The sequence below is a fragment of the Rissa tridactyla genome, chromosome Z, assembly GCF_028500815.1.
Source record: "Rissa tridactyla isolate bRisTri1 chromosome Z, bRisTri1.patW.cur.20221130, whole genome shotgun sequence".
Lineage (NCBI taxonomy): Eukaryota > Metazoa > Chordata > Aves > Charadriiformes > Laridae > Rissa > Rissa tridactyla.
This window is the reverse complement of record NC_071497.1, coordinates 47,543,674-47,556,841: the sequence shown is the minus strand read 5'-3', so window position 1 is coordinate 47,556,841 and position 13,168 is coordinate 47,543,674. Positions and strand designations below refer to the sequence as shown.

The following is a 13,168-nucleotide window of genomic DNA, read 5'->3' as shown; positions in this document are numbered from 1 at the left end:
CAAGCCATTTTTTGTTTTCGTCTTCGCAGATCGAATTGCACAGAATATCATTAAATCTCATTTGGAGACATGTCAATATACAATGGAGGAACTACACCAGCTAGCATGGCAGACCCACACATATGAAGAAATTAAAGTTTACCAGAGCAAGGTACAATCCTGTAACACACTTATTCTGCTCCCTATGATTTGAAATTTTTGAGTGTAATGTGTTTGGCAAGGATATGCTGATGAGGAGTGACATTTCATAAAAAGAAGCAGCAGCTTTCCAGCATGTTGGGATGTTTGCTAATGTTGAAGCTTAGGCATGATTATGGAATCCACCTTTCCATGCTTCGCTTGTTATCACAGATCTAAACTTTGTGCAGAAATTCAGTTGACTTTAATGTGATCAGGATTGCATCTTCTGTCGTAAGGATTTTAAGAAAATAAGACAACGTAACTTTTCTCCTTTATAATTTTGAACACACATACCCTTTTTATGTGAATAACAAATATCTGACACTTACAGACAATAGATAATGACAAACTGAAAGTACTTCTCAAATTGAAGATGTCCAAAACTGGGTGGAAAAATGATCTCGTGACACTACATTTTTGTTCTACCTTTGCATTCCTAGGTCAAGTTCAGACTATTTCCCACTGTCACCTCTTCAGATGTAGTCCAGCCAACAGAATTCTTTGTGTCTCTTGCATCAGCATCACCAGCAATGACTCTTCAGTCAGATTTCAGTTGGCACATTAGCTGGTTGCCCATGAGACAGAATAGACTCCAGCTTGTTCTTTGAAAGCCGAGGGGCCATGCAGTACTAGCAAGAACAGATACACACCACAGCTTGCAGAGCTGCGGCATGCAAACCAAAAGCATTCCTTTACATTTGCACACTTGCTTGGGCAGGGAAAAGGATTGTCAAGGAAGCAAAATGTTGATGCAATCAGTTCTCACATTGCAATGATGCTTTAATTATACATTATTTTAAGTTTTAAACTAGCAAAAATATTCTGTTGGACAAATTAATAGCACTGTGCCACTTCTTCTTCAAGAGTGCTCTGGGATGTTTACACTCTTTGTGCCACTGTTTGCCTGTCTTGCACAAAAGCCGACATTAGAATCACATTTTGATGTTGGACAATGCATCCTCACCCTTTCTAGAGGCAATGCCAGAGCTCAGATCACTGGGGCAGTCAGCTTGTGAAAACACCCTTCTAATGAAAAGCGCCGGGTACCTTGAGAAGCAGAAATGCTGCTAGCTCTGCCTGGGGATGGCGGTGGAGTCTGAGGAGTGCGCCTTTCTGCAAGGCCACCCAAAGATCTTAATGCACTGATGAACCCGCTTGCTCACTGCTTTACTTTTCCATGTCTGTTTTCCCGGAAGACCAGAGAAGCTCTGTGGCAGCAGTGTGCCATTCAGATCACCCATGCTATCCAGTACGTGGTGGAGTTTGCGAAGCGCATAACAGGCTTCATGGAGCTCTGTCAGAATGACCAAATTCTCCTCCTTAAGTCAGGTGGGTAAATGCCAGAGGCTTGAGACTGGTTTTGCACCTCGCACATTAGAAATGTGCTCTGCTGTCTCGTTCTGCAAATCATTTTAATTTTGTAGGAGTCCTAATTTCAGTCTGTTTCATTAGCTACGTTAACCCTTCAGTATTTTTCCACATTAATGATGTTACTGCCTACTGATCCCCTTCCCTCTAGAGTCAGTTGTGGTTATTAAGCACACACACACACACACAATCATTGCAGAAACTGCAGTCTCCAACCTGACATGTGGTGGAAGGACCCTGCGAATTGAGCTGGTCGAATCAGTCATCTGCCACCCTGTAAAATCCCCACTTGTCATTAGTGAAACGAACGCAGGCTCACCGGGGCCTGCCTCTGTGGTCATCTCTAATCTTTTTAATGAGACTACAGAAATACCCTCCAGCCAGTGCACAGGAGGGAAAATCCCGGCTGGCGCCAGTTGGTTTCAGAATAAATGACAGCGGATTACAGCAGTGTGCGCCGGCCGTGCTCCCTGTGCGTGCCGGCGTGTGCACTTGCGTGCACAGGGGCAAGGGGGAAAAGGGTTTCCTTCCCTGTCACGGGACTCGTCAATTTCTATCCTCCGGAAGAATCATGACAAGATTTATCGTGACTATGTAGTAACATTGCCAAACTCAGGAAGGCAAAATAGCATGACCAAGTGAACCGCAACTGGTAATTAACTGCATTTGCCCTGTCATATCAGTTTCTTGCTCCCTCCATGTGTAAAAGGCAGGATGCTGTGTGAGGCGGCTTGTTAAAGCATAAGAAGTGCTTCCTGTTTCAGGAGAGAGCTCTTCATTAAGGCTGAAAGCTGGTGTGATTCAGCGCTCGTACGCAGGGCTGTGGCTCAGTGTGGGACTGGACTGAGACCGTGGGCACAGGTGCAAAGGGAAGAGATACAGAGGCCCCAGGAACACACAGGCCACCTCCTGGAAAAATGGAGTGGCAGCATGAGAATTATTTTCTTTAAAGCTCGTAATAATTTTGAAAACGCTGCAGCTGCCAGTGCACCCCAAGTAACTTCTTTAATTTGGCTGGCAAAGCAAACAACATAACTGCACCTTCAGCGAAAGATAGAGTTACATTTGACTGTACTGTCGGACAACTCTGTTTGGCTTCAGCATGTATAAATATGTCAGGTTTTATTTTCTGTTTTACTGTTAGTGCTGAGCAGGAGTTAGAAAATCAGGACTGTTCACTCAAAAGCATGTCTGCAAAAGAATCCTCAAATTCAGAGTTCCTCTTACAGGAGATTTGGCTTCAGTTAAGGGATGCTTAAAACAAGGAAAACAAAAGTAAACCCCAGTTTAGGGGTGTTCTTGACAGTATTTTAACTTTTATTTTCTCTCTAAAAACACTTTGTGATGTTCTCTCCCTCCAGCCAAATGAAACTGGGATTTATATGCACTTTGAATGAAGCTGATTTATTGTATTTAAAAGGTTTAGTTACTAAAAAGGAGTTTCAATAAGTGCCTAATTTTCAGTATGAAATATTTCAAATTGAAAATATTTGCCCCAGGCCTAAATCCAGATTAAGTCCAGACTGTCAATTTGCTGCAATGGGGGAAAAATCAACTTAAAGAAAAGGTGGCTAGGCTGGAACGGAAATTACACCTTTCTATACTCAAAGCAGACAGAAATATTTTTTCTCTTGTTCGGAGACATATCATGCCTTCAAAGAGTGTTTATCCCTGCCGATGTTTCTAATGACTGATATCTTCCTAAATGTTCTCTTGAAATTTCCTGTATTCTGATGTTTTGCAGTAATGTGCAGTACTTTTGCTCTCTTTTGTGTCTGATAGGCTGCCTGGAAGTGGTTTTGGTGAGGATGTGCCGTGCCTTCAACCCACTCAACAATACTGTTCTGTTTGAAGGAAAGTATGGAGGGATGCAAATGTTTAAAGCCTTGGGTATGTTGATCTTCTTCTTTTCAACCAATTATGTTGAACCACATAGTGACAGATTTGTCTTTCTGAAAATAGTGACCCATAATGAAAATCTCCAGTAAATGTTGAATCCCCAAACCTCCAAATGTCTGGAAGCGAAAAAGAAAAAAGGTGACTCCACTAGCTGCCAGCAGTGATAGGTGTTTTTCTCTAATAAAAAGAGCAGCATGAGGGTTTTTCAGATAGATTTCTTAATCTGCCGTCTGAAGTTTTGATAAAATGTATGTTTATGGCAGGAGCCAAGCAGTTTATCTTCATGGTTCAGTTACGCTTGATACATCAAATCACTCCCACTAATTGTGTCCCGCAGAAGGCAATTTTAGCTCCAGCAACAATGGGACTAAAATGATGAACTATTACAAAATATAGACAAAGACTTGCCTAAAATACTGTTTTGCCTAAAACTTTTAAGCTCATTTAGATTGAAACAATTGCTTCATTTCTCGAACATGATGTTGAGTGCTACCTGAAATGTTAACAGCTAAATGGGTGACTTTTGCCCATCCATGAGACTGATACATTATCAGAAATTTATTCAGGATCAAACTCAAAGAAAGATAAGTGCTTCAAATGTATACATTTATCATATAGGTATATATTTTTTCTTATTTGCATATGGATAAACGTAACACTACTTTACAAGTTTAAAGCATTTATGAATGTGCATTGAATGTGCATTAGTTGATTTATTTTGGTCTTTATGATATTTTCATTAATATTTGTACTGCTGATTAATAAAATTACATATGTGAAAGTTATTTAGGACAGGTCATTCATACCTCTTCATTTCAATATATGTTTAGAAATAGCATTGTTTTCCACACTGGGAAAAGAAAACCCTCTTCTAAGATGTCTCTGCAATATTTGTACAGGTTGTGCCCCCAATTCTTGATAATTTTTGTGCTCCAGTGGGTGTTTTAGTGATGCATTTTCTTGGTAGGTAGAATTTTAATAGCTGATGAAAGGCACTTGTTTTAGAAGTACAGACATTCACTTACAATTTCTTTCAACACCAAAACAACTCACTTTTCGTGGCAGGTTAAAGAGCTGATGAATTTCTAGCATTGATTTTGTCCTCTGTTTTCTGCAGGTTCTGATGATCTGGTGAATGAAGCCTTTGACTTTGCAAAGAATTTATGTTCCTTACAGCTGACTGAGGAGGAGATTGCCTTGTTTTCATCTGCTGTTCTGATATCACCAGGTAGTTTTTCATTCCGAACACCACAATGATTTTTTTTTCATCCTTGTCCACCTCTATTTCTACCTGCTTAAACATCTGTTTGAGCAGTATTAAGCAATAGTAAGCAATGGAAGAATAGCTGAATTAGCCAAATATACCTCACTCTCTTTTTGGTAGACTGTCATGAATTACACGTACTGGAAACAGATCCAAAGTGTGGGGGTACAGACATGGAGCAGGATTGTACGGACAAGCCATGCAGGCTGGCGTTCCTCCAGACCATGGGCAGAGAAGCATGGTAGTCAAGGAGGTGCATGTTCCTCTGAGCATTTTCAGGGACCTCAAACCTCACAGCCCTGAACAGGTTATATAGTCTCTAACTATGATGGGCTTTTTTCTGTAGGTGTAAGAACATGAGCAGTAAAAATCTGTATGAGGTCCTGTCTAAATTTAGGTCCAGGTGAGAGGTGGTGATTCCAGGGGCAGCATCCTCTTTTTGACGTATTCATATGGTATAACTCTGCACAGGCAAGCATGCATTCAGTTAGCGCTGGCTGTTTGACCACAAAAAAGAGAGTTTTGTGATTGAATTTACTCAGATGGTACATCTGATACATAAGCTCACAGCTCAGTGTGAGATTTCTAAACACACCTCAGGGGAGGTAGATCCCCGGTTCCCTTAAAGGGCCTTTACAAAAAATCCCACCATGAATTATTTTTCCAGCCTGTTCTGCTAAAGACTTCCTCTAGGTCACTTTGCCCTTTTGCACATCTGTGGTGGAGATTATGTTAGGCAGAATTAGACTAGCACAGATGGTGTCAACATGTTCATTCTCATCATTAATGACACCTACTGAAAGGACTCTGCTCCTTTTATTTTCCCTTTGAGCAGTTCTTGCGGTCGTCTATTCAGAGGTGAAATGGTTGAGCTGGTGGCTCTTCATAGTGTTAGGCCAGGATATTCCTGGGATGACCTTGCAAACAGCAACCGTGTCCACCTCAGAGGCGTCCCAAGTGTGCGTAGGGGTGTGAGTTGCCTGTGCCCTGTCCCCCAGATGCCCTGACTTTCTCTGGGATGGGGTACTTGCAAGCGTCCTGGTGGGTCCCTGCCCATCAACCCTCCTTCTGTCTGAAAAGACCAAAGCTGTGAACGTGACAGGGGTTGTGCAGCTAGTGCATGCTCCTAGTTAGCATTAGTGGCCAGTTCAGCACACTGACTCAGTGCAAAGCTGAAGACAACCTGGAAATCTGTTTGGGGTCTGGGCTGCAAAGTTCTTCATTAAGATATTAATAGAGACTGTTCAGTGTTTCCAACTGACTTCACATTATGAAGCCAAGGGAAGCAGGAAGAGGGTGGTGGGATCCTTGTAGACAGGATCTGTATTTCTCTTTTGTAGCAGCAGGAGGTTTTTCTACTCTTCGTTTTGTTTTCTTACAGTTAGGGACAAGAAAAGTAGGAGTTAACCGAACAGACAACAATAAGATCATTTCAAAGCTGCCTTCAAAGCACTTTGGATTAGATGGGTGCATCTCATCTGTAGGGAGAAAGAGAATTCAGTTATGTAATTTCTAGCCAAATTGAAAGGAAGTCATGTTTCTGTCTCCCAGGTAATCTTGGAGAGGAGAACAATTTATAGCCCTATTCAACAAAATCTGCTTGCAAAAAGCTTCTAGCATCTGAGTGTCCAGTGCCTTAGGCCTGAGCAAAACCTATTTAAGTAATGGAAAGATTTTAATGATTTTAATGGATTTCGGAACAAGTAATTTATGAAATGTGTTTAGCTGCAGGTAGGCATTAGATGGACATCAAAATTCTGATTCAGCTCTGCAGTTCTACGTATGTTCCTTCAGTTTGCAAAGCACCAAAATCTCTTGCATTCTGCCAGCAGTTCATGTTGCCTGAGTGTCCACACTCTCTCACACACACACACACACACACATACACACACACACTCTCATTTCTACTTCTTGCAGCTCTACTAAGTACTTGATAGAATAGCAACTCAGCACTGACTTTGAGACAGCTGTATTACAGGCATGTGTTGTAAAAGCTTCTCCATTACCTCTAGTAATGCATTTCAGTCCTGAAATACATCAGTCCTTATACACCCTTTCAGAGGTGGGTGTCTCCTGAATAGTGACTTCTGTTTCTGCTAAGTAGTACAGATAATTAGAGGCAATTCTAAGGGTTTTTTTACTACAATCAAGATTCAGGGTTAAAGGTGGTGCTGCAAGTTGAAATATTTAAATAATCCACAGTTCCCCATCCAAGTTGGATTTTTTCTCCTTGCAAGCAAGAGGACACATACAGTGTCTCCTATTCCTTTAACCAAAAAAAAAAAAAAAGTGAAAGTGCTTGATTCATGCTGAGTGCTTATTTCTGTAGTCTGTAAGCATGTTTATCTTTAGTCATAGAAGACGCAAGAAGAAAGAAATGATAGGCTGCAGCAGCATGTACATGAGTGAAAGCAATCTCTCCTCCACAAAAAGACTGCCAATTTGGATTGTGCAAATAATTCCTATTTTAGGTGGGCTGCTAAGTTTGGGAGTGAGAAGGCAGGGCGAATCAATACAGATTGAACTCATATTGAAATTTGCCATTTATTTTCTTAGAAAAATTATATCAGTAAACAATACAGAAAGAAATAATTTCCTTCCACACTAAATGTTCTGGTTTCTTCACAATAAATTGTTTCATCTTGGGAACTTATGTAAAAATTTAAAAAAGGAAGCACTTCTTCACAGAATTACCTGCACACCTGTGTTTCCATCTGCTAATATAAGTACACAGAGATTCCCTATGCAAAGTACTCATATTCAAGTTTCTTTTCTACAGAAGCCACCATCCTGAAAGGTGATACTTGTGCCCTTGGTCTCAGTGTTTAGGTAGTTTACAGGAAACAGAGTGGTTCCACCGGGAGTCAGGGGACCTAAAAACATCCATTAATACAATCGCTAAGGTTGCAAAGCCCAGTGTCAGACCCATTTTCCATCTAATTCAGAGCACAAATCCAGATTTTCCACTTTAGGGTGGACCTAACCACTCTGCTTGAAGGTGATACTTTAACTTGGTTTCTGATTTCAAAGGTTAAAATATCGTAGAAGGAGTCCAGTGAAGGTTGCAGAGGCATCTCCACCTGCAAACATGTCAAAGCCAGGTGGTAAGACAGTAACCTGGCTCCCTGCTGTGTGCCAGTCCCTCTTCTGAAATTCTGACTGGCCATGTTCCTTTTTTCCATCTTCCTTTTTACAAAAGCAGATCTTGCGAGCTGCCTCTCACCTTCTTTCCTACACTATTCTCCAGCCTGGTGGCCTGTGCACTCTTTAAAGATACACAAGTTCAAAACCCAAAAGGAAAAGTACAGAATTGAACCACTGCTTCTTATATCCTGTGTGGGTAGCCACTGATCTGTTGACTTTTTCCTGCACTTTTGTGAATATAACTAGAGGGACCTGGAGAATTCCAACCAAATTTGCAGATGGCTTTCAGGTGGTAGAAACCACATTTTGGGAGACGAACTTAATATCCATTGTAAAAGTTTCACCTAGCTCTTGTCATGAATTTAAGAACTCTTGTGTTGTATACAGCATGTTTCATGACACACAAGTGATTAAGCCTGTCCTCCAAGAGCCTCAGTCTGTTTTTAGGCTTATTCTTGTGACAGAAAGATAAATCTTTAAGGATTCCTCCCTATGATAAATCAATTTAGCTCCAGTCTGCCACAATAGGCCTCAGTTTAACATTATTGAAAGGTGTGTTTTTGCAAAAGCATAAATTTTAGTACCTAACCTGTGAATTCTATATATTACTGTGTGCTTATTTGTGTAGATGCTACATGTCCTCTCAGCCAATTCTGTTTCTATGGCCACTGGTGGCATAGGATCCATTGGCTTACTTTCTGGGAGCATGATTTTCTAAGCTTTGCAAAAAGATTATTTTCTTTTTCCCGATCATCCATTAAGTAGATGGAGGTTTAGTTATCTCTCTTTCCATAGTACCTGGCAATGGACACTTTTCATACAGCCTTCTCCACAGACAGTCAGACATGTGACAGAATCCTGCTTCTCCTGTGATGAAATACTATGCAGCTCCAGCCTCTGTGGCATGTGTTCTTATTGAAATGGTCAACTCATATTATTTCTACGGATTATTTTGTGACAGGGAGTGGGTGAAAGAGGTCCGAAAGTGACAGGGATTTTCCTGCACTTTTCAATTTATACATGAAGATTTACTCCATGTGATGAAGTAGATTTTCTTATTTTCTGTTTGAAAGCTAAAATCTGTACCCAAGAGTTGTTCTGGATTGAGGGAGAGAGGGAGGAAGAAAGAAGTTTGCAGCATGGGAAAATGGAAGGTTTATTGGTGCTGTAAGCACATTGCATTAATGGGTTTGGGATTGCCTTGGGGTCTGCTACTTCTCTTTCTTTGTGTTTTTGTCTCCAGAAGCTATGACTTGTGAGAATACAGATCTTAAGGAAGACCTCCTACACTTGGGGTTTGAGTTCAGTAGAAACCATATAGGTTTCCAAACAGCTGTGTCTGTAGCTGTTATTCTCCCAGATAATCTTTTCTTTTGTGTTGTTTAAAAAGAGAACATTTTTAAATAATGAGAAATTTGCACTTCAAGACATTGCAACAACTCATAATTCTTTTGAATTATTAAAGAAATTCTTTTGAAGGAAGCCATTTCTTTTTATTCAGAATATAATATTTGGTCTCAAAATGTTAGCCTAGTAAATAATGAGATATATTTTATTTTAATTTTTAAATAATTATATTCTATTATTTTCAAAGAACTGTTTTGATCAATATGTTTATTATTTATGTATTAAGACACTGAGATAACATGCCATGTTTTTCACCTAGCCACTATGAAGTTAGAAGAACATTGATTGTACCAGCAGAGAATAATAAAATGGTTGGGCCTGGTTTCATTTCTACTCCCATCTTTATCTCTAACATCCTGGTTTAAACAAAGAGATGCAGAGCCAGCACTGTAGCTGTTAATTAAACTCTCAGGTGTTCCTTTAATGGATTAAGATACTTTGCCTCCGAAACCATGTGTTAATTATCATTCAGTCCTTCCTCATGGGAATTATGATTGCTGTGAATGCTTGCCGGCATGGGACACTGTGCTTATCCATGAGCCTGCCCCATGCCTGTGCATTCTTGACTTTGGGTCTTGATTTTTTTTTTTCTCAGATCGAGCCTGGTTAATAGAGCCAAGGAAGGTCCAGAAGCTTCAGGAAAAGATTTACTTTGCACTTCAACATGTGATCCAGAAGAACCACCTTGACGATGAGACTTTGACAAAGGTACATAGTTAAAATGAAGAGCCAAGCACTCCTTGATCGTCACTCTTTTTTTTTTTTTTGATAGCCATTTCTCCATGCATTGCTTCATTAATGTAAGTTAAAAGCAACACACTATGTGCTTGCAATGTATAGGAGAAGTAAGGCTTGTTTTTCTCTTGTCCCTGGCTCCTCTTACTCCATTTGTTGTTCAGTCTACTAATATTTTTAATTGGTATCCTAGCAAGAATGAGACTGCCTTAAAAAAATACCCCTAGATGCAATTGTTAAATGCATTTTTGGCACTTGACTAAAATTTCCAGGACAGTTGTTTTTAGACTCTTACGGTAGGACAATGTCTGGTCTTTTGGATGGGTAGTTTTGATGGCATTCAGAATATTGGATTCAGTTACCCAACAAGATGATAACATAGTTCATTTTGGAAACCAGAATTTATACTAAATTTTCTTCCTCCCTCTTCCTTTTCTTTTTATTTTAACGTCTCGCAGTTAATAGCCAAGATACCAACCATTACTGCACTTTGCAACTTGCACGGAGAGAAACTACAGGTATTTAAGCAATCTCATCCAGATATAGTGAACACACTCTTTCCTCCATTATACAAGGAGCTTTTCAACCCAGACTCAACCACTGGCTGCAAGTGAAGGGGATAATAGAATTTTCACGTAGTCATGGAATGCGTCACTGTTAAGACAAAAAGAAATGTTTTCATGAAGAACTTATTAAAAATGTCACTACTGCAACACTAGGAATGTCCTGCACTTAATAGAATTATTTTTCACCGCTACAGTTTGAAGAATGTAAATATGCAACTCTGAGTGGGGATGTCTTTTTTCTCTTTTCTTTGTTTACTTTTTTTTTTTTTTGAACTGACAATGAATATACAAATATAGGACACTGGGTGTTACCTTTTCCTTTTTTTTATTTTATTTTATTTTATTGGGGGATGTTTTGGGAGACAACTGTTCCTAGAATTTTATTGTAGATATACATGAGAATAGAGCAGTACTTTGCAGTATTACTCTTGCTGTTTATTGTTAAAATATAATTTAAGAAAATTCCACTTATTAGACTTGCCTATTTCTATGTTTTTAGATAGTTTAATGCATGTGGAAATTTGTAGCTGTCTTGAAAATTATGGTGCATGTATGGAATACACATATATATATATATGTGCTATATACTTTTATATATATATATGTAGGTATTATATGCATACATGCTGTAGCTTAAAAATCCCATGCCTACTTTTAAAGGATGCTCAGCCCAGCTGTCATGCATTTCTTACTCTCCGAGTAATTTATTAGATTTACTTTGGGCAAACAAGATCTGCTTTGCCAGTCAGAGTTAAATTATCAGCTGCCGATGTGTAATGACAGGATCACTTCTGAGATATATGTAATGTAGTGCATGTGTGCAGTCTGTAAATGAAACATCAGGAATGTATCAATGGTGCAAAAGCCTTGTCTGGAGGATTTTAGTGGAGAGAGGAAAACTTTTTATTTTTATTTTCTCCCTGCTACAGGGATAGAGCATATATAAAAGCAAACATTGTAGGACCTGATGTGAGCAAAGTATCTGAAACATGGAGTAAAAATGTAGACTATCCCACACATATATTTTTCTGATTTGACACGTGGTTTTATTTTATATATATATTGCTTTGAAAAGTCGTTGCAAGGCTTGGTTTGTTTTTTGCTGAACTCAATGGAAAGACACGTAATGAACTCAGTGAAAACCACAGGAAGCCTAAAATGTAGCTCTGAAGAGTAGTGGCAGAGGGAGGAAGGGAGGGAAGGAGGAGGAAAGTCAAATCGAGCAATGTCCATGCTTACAAACATGAATATAACTATCACTGTTTCTGACAAAGCCGTCATCTAGATGGGACTGATGGTTTCCATTACACGCATACATATATGTATGTTACATACACATGCCTATATGTATGTATAGGTCTGTATGTATATAACTGTATATATATACATATATAGGGTTGAGTCTACTTCAGGAGGGGAGCAAAGTATTGGGGCTTTTTTTTTTTTTTGTCTGTCTCTGAATTGACTTTATGTGCATTTGCTTGCAAAACCAAAGGCAAACACAGAGAGGAGTGGAAGACTGCCATGGACTTAATCTTTTGGATTAATTAAGTTTAATTAGCAGTCATGATTAATGTATTTGGATTTTGCCAGAGATACAAAACATAGACCTTTTAGGTATGGAAGAGGGATTCCATTTCTGCTGCGGCTGTGTCCTTACCACCACTTTTACCCATTGTGAGCTTTTTCAGAGAAGTCTCCTCCAGGGACGCCAGTGGGGGGTGTAGAACAGAAATGAGAGGAAGCAGACAGTGGGGAAGAAACGAAGTGAAGGCAGGATCACGAGCAGATACATTTCTTTATTTCAAATTTCAAAGAGAAGTCAGTGCCATCCAAGGCAAGGCGAGGAGCAGCACGCTGTCCAGGAGGTCAAAGGCCCTGCTGTCTGCCAGGCTGCACAGCAGAGCGGTGTCACAGGGAGCCCACAGGGACACAGCTGGGACACGGGGGTGCTGCGGAAACTTGGTTTGTTGCAGTGACAACTTAATGCCTCCAGCTTTTCCAGCAGACTCGCGCGGCTCTGGTCCCGATCTTCTGTTCCCTTTTCTGCATGACCAAGTAATTCGCAAGCTATTCCAAGTATTTTGTGGAGTTTTCCCTTGCCCTCCATCAGCCGGTTTGCAAGTTTACATTCATTTTTCATGGTAGAATCCAGTCTAGACAACATCAACATCTATTTGCTCTGGTTTAGCAATGCCAGACCAGACACAAGAAGAGTTACAAACCTTCAGCTAATAAATATTTCTCTGTAGGTACATTACAATTTCAAAAACAAAAAAAATGCATAGCAAAATTAGTTCTGCTTAGAATTTTGTTGCAAGTATGACAAGCTCTTCAAAATTACTTATCCCTATAGAACAGCAACTTCTAAAATACCTTTTTTGCTCCAAATTCAGAGCACATTTTCTGATCTCCACTGATTACCTTAAAATATCTTCAATTAACACAATAAAGCATTGCTCTTGATGCTTCTGTATACCACTTAAACCCTAAGATTGGCATTCCCTTATAAGGTGATTTATCTGTTTGCAGCCCCTTTTACAAGGCAAATCCATGAAAAAGACCTCAAACTCACACTCTTTCTACTGTCAAAATACTTAATTAA

At 39.7% G+C, this 13,168-nt stretch overlaps 1 protein-coding gene across 1 annotated transcript in view; it reads left to right on the top strand.

Moving 5' to 3' along the window:
• Positions 1–10,641, top strand: part of RORB (RAR related orphan receptor B) — a 123,874-nt gene extending 113,233 nt beyond the window's left edge. The window contains exons 6-11 of the mRNA XM_054185798.1: positions 30–151; positions 1,377–1,509; positions 3,331–3,438; positions 4,565–4,675; positions 9,858–9,970; positions 10,456–10,641. Of these exons, the coding sequence (XP_054041773.1) occupies positions 30–151; positions 1,377–1,509; positions 3,331–3,438; positions 4,565–4,675; positions 9,858–9,970; positions 10,456–10,611 (743 nt within the window). The 3' untranslated portion in view covers positions 10,612–10,641. The remainder of the gene's footprint in view (positions 1–29; positions 152–1,376; positions 1,510–3,330; positions 3,439–4,564; positions 4,676–9,857; positions 9,971–10,455) is intronic.
• Positions 10,642–13,168: the final 2,527 nt, after the last annotated feature.